Here is a 9,008-nt window from a genome sequence, read left to right as displayed (position 1 = left end):
CGTAATAGATGTCAAATCCGACCACCTCTGATTATTTTTTCGGATTCAGCTTGTCCAGGTCACATCTCCGACCCCAGCCTACCCGCCCCCACCATCCCTGCCATCTCCATGCCCTTAGAGAACCCTGCATGTCCCCCTCGCCACACTCCTCTCCATTATTATTACATCTCTTTATTTCAGCAGTTGTTTAATTTCTGTCTATCCCCACTCCACGGTGAGCTCCACGGGGCAGCCTAATTGACTAATTGATGAACTGCTTTACCGCCAGCACCTGAACACTTCCGGACATACAGCACTCAATCTATATATAACTTGTTGACTGAACCAACTCATGCTTTGCTACAATTCAACTGAAATGATGTACAGAGCAGGAAAACCCAAGCTGGCCCCTAACTGGCCTGATTGCTGCCCCCTGCCCCTCCCCACATGGAAACTCTGGCTTTTTCCTTCCAGGAATTTCCAGTTTCACAGCTGCACTTTCTGGCCAGTCCCCAACCCACCCTTCAGTAATCTCCCTCTGACCCGCACTGTCCAGTATGGTCACCACTGGCCACAAGTGGCCTTTGATTCCTTGAAATAGGGCCAGGCTGAATTGGGCTGTGCTGTAAAACATACTGGATTTTGGAGACTTAGTAAAAAAAAAAAGGCAAAATATGTCATTAAGAATTTTATACATTGATTACATGTTGAAATAATACTATTTTGGATGAGTTTGTGTTAAGTAAAATACATTATTAAAATTAATTCCACCTGTTTCATTGTGTATTTATTTTATTTTATTCCATGTGGTATGAGGGCATTTAAAGTTACATATGCAATTTGCATTGTAATTTCTATGGGACAGCAGTGGTCTTGAGAAACCACAGCTGACCACAATGACAGCAACCGAAACAACAATAATAATAATGTACTGATTACTTGTGTGGTGCTCTAGATGCTCTGACACACTATCAAGTTTAAGCCTTCTGACAGCGCTGCAAAATGGGGATGTCACCTCCATTTCTCAGGTGAGGAAACTAAGGCTAAGAGAGGTAGAGTGTTTGCCTGACTGGGAAGCCCTAGACTTATTAGAGGGTGTCTTTCTTCCAAAGATTTGAGGCAAAGATAGACTTATGGGGAAGGAGTAATGGGTGGGGGGGAAAGCAGGGAGGACTTCAGCAAAACAAATCTTTCAGGTGCTCCCTGGCAAACAGGACACAGGGTCCAGCTTTTCCAAGCAGTCCCCTTCAGTGTCTGTATGTGGCTGGTCCTTGTCACGGAGGATGCTTCAGTCGGTGTCCTGAGATGCTGAATCGGAGAATGCACTCTAGGCCAGTGGAACAGGATGTGTAGCAGGAATAGAGAATGGGGCATCACAGGGTGAGGATGTTTTATTTTATTCTCTAACAGATACTAATATTGTCATCATCCCCATCTCATGGATGAGAAAACTGAGGCACAGAAAGGTCAGGTGACTTAACCAAGGTCCACAGCAGGAAAGAGTAGGGCCAGCTTTCAAGCCCTGGTGGGTGGGCTGGTCTTGTCACATTGTCTGGGATCAAATGCACAGTTTGGGAAACACCAATATTCTGCTCTGATCCCCTGATTTTACAGATGAGGGGAATGAGGTCCAGAAAGGGTCAGAAAGTTGCCCAAGGCCACAAAACGATCTCAGGAGAATGTGAGAAGTCAGGAGGGCCCTTGGGAAAATGGGGGTACCTCCAGGATGAAGTCTTCAAGCCTGTTTCAAAGCTACCCTCTTCCTAGCAACACTTTTAGGAAAGGAGAAGTTGGGAGCGGGGGTTCCAGCCACCCTCAAGTCCTCCCTTCTCAGTGCAGCCAGCAAGTTTGGGCTTCAGGAAAATGGAACCACATTTATCCTGCCCGCCGCCTGCTGTGAGCTCACTGTCTAGGCATCCACAGCTTCTGACCCCAAACCCACATGTCCTTGAGACCCATGAGAAATAGGGGGACTCTGAAGGCTTGGATGAGGGGGGCCACGGCCCCCCAGCTCTGTGGCCACCCCATCCTAACCTTCCCAGGGTCCCTCCCTCTGCCAGGCCCCCACAGCACCCCAAAGCGCCTATTGACTCAGGCAGGAAACCAGCCAGGGCAGTCTCACTTCCTGGTCTCAACACAGCCCCTCTGGCCTGTCCAGCTGGCAAGATTTGCTTCTTACATTTATTTTCTTCCCTTTTGGAACACAAGTTCATGGTCAGAGAGTCAGGGCCCTACCAGGAAAAATGGGCATTCCAGGCAGAGGGGGAAGGTGGAGGCAGGAGAGGAAAAGGCTTGAGCAGGAATAATCGTCTGAAAAGCTGCATTTAATGACTACCCGGGGCCCTGGGGCGGGGAGGTGGGGGGGCGGGTGGCGGCAGGCGGAGGGGCAGGGGAAAAAGACAGGCTGAATGGCTGGAACTGGGCTTCCCTCCCGTCCAGAACACAAAGGCAGCTGTCACAGCCTTCAGGCTCCCAAATTTTCCACACTCAGGGAGGGGTGTTAGGGTCTCCATTCAACAGATGCGGAAACTGAGGCTCAGAGAGGGACTTGCTGGAGAGGACAAGAGATGTAGGGATCCCCCAAAGTCTGGGGGCTCTCGGCTGTGACGCTAAAGGGGGATTTGTGGGCAGGTGGAAGGACCTAGCTTGGGAGGGAAAAGTCACCCAGGGCAGTGACCGGGTGGAGGGTGGAGGATGGGGATGGGAAAATGAGGCTATTTGGGGAGGCGGAGGGAGTGGGGTGAAGAGGGAACAGGTGGGTTGACATTCCAGATCCCATACCTGTCACGCCTGAATGCCTTTCCTCACCCCTGGGGTCCCCTCAAAGGGGCTGGCGTCAGAGGGACAAAGGGAGCCAGTTTACTGGAGTCCTTGGCCCGCCGGGGCGCCGCCAGCCGCCGTGGGCTTGGCCCCGGGTTGGAGGCGCCTCCTGGTGGCCGAGGGATGCGCCAGATGGCACGCAGAGCCCAGCCGGTCCCAACCCTCACCCTTTTGAGATTCCAGATAGACAGGTTAAAAGATAATTTTCAAAAGCGGGTGCAATCATGGCTCTCACCGACAAATAAAGATGAACATGTGTTAAGGTTTTTTTATTGAACTCCTATGGGAACCAGGCAGATGTTATACGAGGTTCGAAAGAGAGTCCGGAAAACGGGCACTTCTACAACAGATCAGACTATTCAAGTAAATAAATGTGCGAATGAAGGCAAATTGGTTTTTCCACAGGGGAGGAGGGCTGTCAATGGAACCTCCGCTGGATGGGCCGGAGTGAGCAGATAAGAGTGGTTCCCTATTGCCATCAGTTGCTAGCAATTCATGGTGTGAAATAGTTGAAAGAGGCTGCTATGAATCAGCTAACCCGGAAGGGAAGGGCGTGTTGTACAGAAATGATGCTTTAAGTGGTCAGAACTGATTCACTGAGACGCAAAGTGTTCCTGGCAGAAAGAAGAAACGATTCCTTCCTTCCTTCATTCAACAGACACCTGTTCCCGAGCAGCTGTTGAGCACTGCTCCAGGCGCTGGAGACACAAAAAGATGCAAAGCAGAAAACGGATAAGAGTGGCAGCCAGTGACCACTTCCAGGAGCGGGGGACAGAGATCGGTTCTCTGAGGCGACACCTGGGAGGGGGAGAGATCAGGAGGTGCAGAAGGCCAGGAGACAGGACTGGAGGAAGCAGGGTTCTGGAGGGGGCGGCCTGGGGCTTCCTTGTTTTAAGTTCTCCCTGCTAGAATGTCAGTTCCCAGCTCTACCTAGCCCAGAGGTTGGCATGAAGCAGGTGCACAAGAAATGCCCAACATGCAAAGCGATTCCATTTCAAAGGGCAGAAGTCACTCGTGGCCTGCTTAGGGGAGAAATTGCTGTGAGGTGGGCAGATGGCAGGAGGGCCCATGACCCGTAGGTGGGGCTCAAGGAAGGGTATACCCTGGGGGTCCACAGAGCCAAGTGGCAGCCCTGCCCTCCTGTCCCGGGTCTGGGCCCCGTGCCCCCCAGCCCCCTCTTCCCCCAAAGAAACCCTGAGCCCTGGGCCCCAGGCGACTCTAAACTGTGAAGTCTAGCCATCAAATTAGGGCTCTGCTGCCACAATTCCTGTTTTTTTGAGATGCAAATTAGGATTTTTTTTTTTTGCGTGTGAAATTACCCTTCCTGCCTTTTTTCCGGTGGTTAAAACTCACATGGAAAACTCATTGTTTAGAAGGGTATAATTCAGTGGCATTTAGCACATTCACAGTATTTGCAACCACCACCTCTATCTGGTTGCAAAACCTTATGACCCCCAAAGATGACCCCATACCCATTTGCTGTCACTCCCCTTTTCCCCTCCCCCCCAGCCCCTGGCACCGAGGTAGAGAACCCCTGTCTCTATGGATTCACCTCTTCCGGACATTTCACATAAATGGAATCACACATTATGTGGCCTTTTGTGTCAGGCTTCCTTCAGAATGCTTTCAAAGTTCACCCATGGTATAGGCTGTATCATTGTTTTATGGCTAAATAATACTCCATCGTGTAGATAAACTACATTTTGTTTATCCAGTCAGCTGCTGGACATTTGGGTTGTTGCCCTCTTCGGGTGATGGTGACCAGTGCTGCTGTGAACGTGTGTATACTTGTGAACGAGGTGTTGAGTCCGTTAGATCCCTTGGGGTTCGTGCCTGGGAGGCAAGGGCTGGGTCACGTGGTAACTCCACGCTGAACTTACTGAGGAGCCACCAGACTGTTTTCCACAGTGGTTGTCCCCTACTTTTTAGAAAAATGTTGGGGGTTCAAAAAATGTTGACCACCACTGTGTGGGACCAAGAAAACCCATCTCGGGTGGGTGAGGCTGGCTGGGAAAGGATGGGCCACCAGGGAATCAGTTACCCACTTCAGGGGAACAACCACGCACTCCTACCCCCCTCCGAAGACAACGGATGTAGCATCACCCAGACTATAGCCTGCCTGGTCTCTGAGCTGTAACCTGCTCCCACCCCCCTTCAGAGGGAGGGAAGACCTCAGACCAGAGCTCCTGGCGACTCCACTGCCACAGGTGACATTTTAGCGGAGGGGAGGCCAGGATGGAAGAGGACAGAAACTTGGTGTGTTGAGAGGCAGCCGATGGGCAGCTGAGAGCGTGTATTGGGACTCTGCCAGTGGAGGGTTCAAGTCCCTGCTCTGGAATGTTAATAATGTGACCTGCCCTGGGCAGCATGAGGACTGAGGTGATGTGTAGAAAGCACCAGAGCAGTGCCTGGGCCACAGGCAGTGCTACATGCTTGCTGTTATACTTAGGATTTTTTTTTTTTTAAAGATTGAGGTGGCACTGAGAAGTTTATAAGCACATTCTGGTTCAATGGGCAATCTGCCTCTACAAAGTGGTGTTAGCACCTGTCCTGTGGACGGGAAAGTGGCTCCCTAGGCTGCCTGGCCTCTCCCCTGCGGACCGTGTGACACAGGCATGTCCGTGGAGGGTATGCAGGTGAGTCACCCAAGGTAGGAGGAAAGAAAAGACTCTCCCCTGGCTCCCAGGCTGGAGGTGCAGAAACCCATTCGTCCTTCCCCGGGGAATGTGGCTAGTCTCCCGTAGAAACTGCTGGGGTGACCCTGTCGGGGCACCTGGCCCCAGGCCAAAGCATGTCCTGCTCACAGGAGCATGTGACTGCAGGAAGAACGACAAAGTCAGGTTTATTGCTCTGGGTTAAACCAGTGGAGACAAGATGGGGGAGGGGGTAGGGAGACACAGGAAGTTGGTGAAGGCATCCTCCTGGCCTCGGCCTACGCTTGAGTTCTTGGCACCCCGGGAAGCCAACCAGTGCACTTCCGACCTCCTGATCACCTGCTCATGGGCCAGGCCCCCAGTAAAGTTCCAGGTGCAACCCCAGGTTCTAGGGAGCACGGCCCCTCCTCCTTGCACAGGTCTGAGCACAAAGAGGGTTGCAGTGATGGCCTCTGCTGGGGTGCCTCCTTAGGAAGGCGTCTTGGTGGAAGAGGCTGCCGCCTTCTTTTTGGTGGAGGCCTTCAACAGCGCCAGCTTCTTGGGCAGACTGGTGCTGGCTTTCATCACCACATCATGTTCAATCTTCTTCCGGATTCCAACCTCCAGGCTCTGAGGGAATAACCATGACACAATCAGACTGGGACCCGAGGCGGGAGGCAGGGCCTGGCCTGCTGCCCTTTCTCCTGGGAGCTCACAAGGGGCTGGATCAGCAACGCCCCGGGAAACAACACCCGAGAGTCTGGTGGCTGGGGGTTAAGGGCTGCTTCTGCTCCACACTCTGGGAACACTGCACACCGAAAAACCCCTTCTCATCTCTGGACCTCCGCTTCTAAACCTGTCCATTCCCATTTTACAGATGGGGAAACTGAGGCACCTGCAGCTAGGAGCCACTTGCCTACGGTTCCCAAATCATGTGAGTGACAGGAGACTGGAACGCAGCACGCCCAGAGTCTCCAGCCTCAGCCTCCAGGAGAGCAGGCCCCTCTTGTCTCTGCTTTGCAAATGGTGAATTGGGGCTCTGAGAAGTGCGGGTGCAGGGAAGTAAAGGCACAGGAATCAGAACCCAAATATTTGGGTCCAAAACTGGTAGTTTAATCATATCACCTAAGCTATTCCCTTGCCCTGCCTATGAATTCCAATGACCATGATGACCACGACCGTCAGCACATGCCTGGGCGCAGTGGACACAACAGCAAAGACACGGGAAGACCTCTGCCCTCATGGAGCTGACATTCAGTGTGTGTGTGTGTGTGTATAACATAGCTGTCAGTGACACACTCTGGTAAACTGTTGTTTTTTGTTTGTTTGTTTGTTTTCATTTTTTTGTCCATGCCTAGTGGCACGCGGGATCTTAGTTCCCTGACCAGGGATCGAACCCGTGTCCCCCGCAGTGGAAGCACAGAGTCTTAACTCCTGGACCGCCACGGAAGTCCCTCTGGTAAACTGTTGAATGATGCAACAGATGACAAGTGCGGCTACGGATAAAAGAATATAAGGGATGATGAGTGAGGCGTTGGGTGGGGTTGCCATGGGGGATGGTTGCTTGGAAGCAACGCTTGCAGCCAGACCTGACTCTGAGGAAGGAAGCTGTATAGATTTCTGGGAGAAGAATCCAGGTAGAGGAAACAGCTAGTGCAAAAGTTCTGAGGTGGGACAAGGTGCAGTTAAGGGGCCAGTGAGGCTGGAGGGAGTGAGCAAGGGGGAGAGAGAGAGGAGGTGAGGGAAGGGAAGAGACAGGAGTAGAGTGTGCCTAGTCATGTGGGGAGAACTTGGGCTCTTCCTGGGAGAGGTGGGAGCCACCAAGGGTTCTGAGCAGGGGAGGGAAGTACCCTGATTCCGGTGCTCACAGGTGCCCTCTGGCTGCTATAGGGAGTGGTGGGGGCAGGAGAGCTGGGAGGATGTGACTGCCCTGGTCCAGGTGGGAGATAATGAGCTGAGGGGGTGGGGGTGGGTAAGGGAGGTGGGAAGTGGGTGGATTCTAGATTAATCCTGAAAGCAAAAAGGATGAGATCCAACCTCCAATCTGGATGTGAGAGAAAGAGGGAATCCCGAGTATCTGGAAGGAGAGACTGTGGCAGGATCATGGTGGAGGGAGGATCAGGAGCCTGGTTTTGGACATACTGAGCTTGAGACACCTTCCTCCTCCAGCTTCGAGATGGAGGTAAGCAGGCTGCTGGGGACCCAGCTCTAAAAAACTGAGGCTCTGGCGATCCAATTAAGATTCCGACTTCCACTGCAGGAGGCGTGGGTTCAATCTCCAGTTGGGGAACTAAGATCCTGAAAGCTGCATGGCGCGGCCAAGATGAAAAACAAAAAACTAAGGCTTTAAACGACTTGCTCAAGATTATAGAGTGAGTTAGTGTGTGAAATACAATCCAAATTCAGGTCTGACTCCACCAGATCTCTTTGTAACTTCTCTCTGCAACCTTAACAAAAATTCTCTTTGCAACCTCTTTATAAGATCAACCCTATTCACCTACATACGAAAAAATTACACTTAAAAACAATCACAAAAATGCCTGTGCTGTTCTCGGGACTTTACAGGTCTCCTATGGCACTGAATTCTTACAACTAGGAGAAAAGTGCTATCACTATCACCATTTCATCGTTAAGCAGCTCAGGGTGAAGATGCACTAGCTGTCGATGGAACCGCCCTTTGCACCCAGCACTGCCTGCTTGCAAAACTGGGGTTTTCAACCTCTTTCCCGGGCTGCCTTCCCTCTCGAGGTCTATTAACGAGGACCATCTCAGCGAAAGCCGCTACCGTGTGCTGAACACCTTTTGCGCGCCAGTCCTGGCTTTAGGAGGCTCACTGATTGGGTAGGTAGTGTTCTGTACCCACTGCACAAAGGAGGAATCTGAAGCTCACAGCACTGGGAGTTCTCCATCCCCGGCCTCTCACACGCCGCACTCACCTTCTTGAGCTTTTGTTGCTCCACGATGCGTGCCTTCTTGGGTGCGATAACGCGACCTGGGGAGAGATGCGCCTTCGTGAGGCCGGAGAGCCTCGGGCCCACTTCGCCCCCCAGCCCCCGGCCCGCTCCTCACCGCCCTTCCTCGGGCCCCGGTTCCGCTCTGATGCTGCCCCCGCCGTCTTGTCCTTCGCCGGCTTCCGCGCCTGGAACTTGCGCTGCCCCTGCGCCATGATCAGCCGTGCACCGGAAGAGGCGGGGCTGTGAGCCAGCACAGAAACTATGCGCAGGGCACGATGGGATAGTGGGGCCGAAGGGCGCAATGGCTCACGGGATACAACGTGGCAAAGTGTTAAAGGGACCACTACCCACCATGGTCGTTGATCACAGCCAGCGTTTCTCAAAAGTTTCGAAGTAAAGGTTATAATAATAAGCTAACACTTACTGGGCGCTTATTTGCTTTGTAAAACTTATGCTGTTTTATGCTCTTTATACATGAAATTCAAGTCTAGGACTTGAGGTCAGGCAAAGTGTGGCACTCTGGTGCAAAATTTAAGAGGTGCCCCAAACTTCAGTAATCAAGATAAAAATATATTCAACATTCAAAAAAATTTAATATTAAAATTTTTTTTAATATTAAAAA

General features: G+C 51.9%; 1 protein-coding gene across 1 annotated transcript; it reads right to left on the bottom strand.

Moving 5' to 3' along the window:
- Nucleotides 1–5,623: 5,623 nt before the first annotated feature.
- Nucleotides 5,624–8,976, bottom strand: C15H19orf53 (chromosome 15 C19orf53 homolog). The gene is made up of 3 exons (XM_057710256.1): nucleotides 8,502–8,976; nucleotides 8,369–8,424; nucleotides 5,624–6,062 (listed from the first exon to the last, which is right to left on the bottom strand). The coding sequence occupies exons 1-3, from the start codon at nucleotides 8,596–8,598 to the stop codon at nucleotides 5,922–5,924; spliced, it is 294 nt and encodes a 97-aa protein (XP_057566239.1). The 5' UTR covers nucleotides 8,599–8,976; the 3' UTR covers nucleotides 5,624–5,921.
- Nucleotides 8,977–9,008: the final 32 nt, after the last annotated feature.

The sequence above is a fragment of the Hippopotamus amphibius genome, chromosome 15 (assembly GCF_030028045.1).
Source record: "Hippopotamus amphibius kiboko isolate mHipAmp2 chromosome 15, mHipAmp2.hap2, whole genome shotgun sequence".
NCBI classification, from domain to species: domain Eukaryota; kingdom Metazoa; phylum Chordata; class Mammalia; order Artiodactyla; family Hippopotamidae; genus Hippopotamus; species Hippopotamus amphibius.
This window is presented reverse-complemented; position numbering and strand designations above follow the sequence as displayed.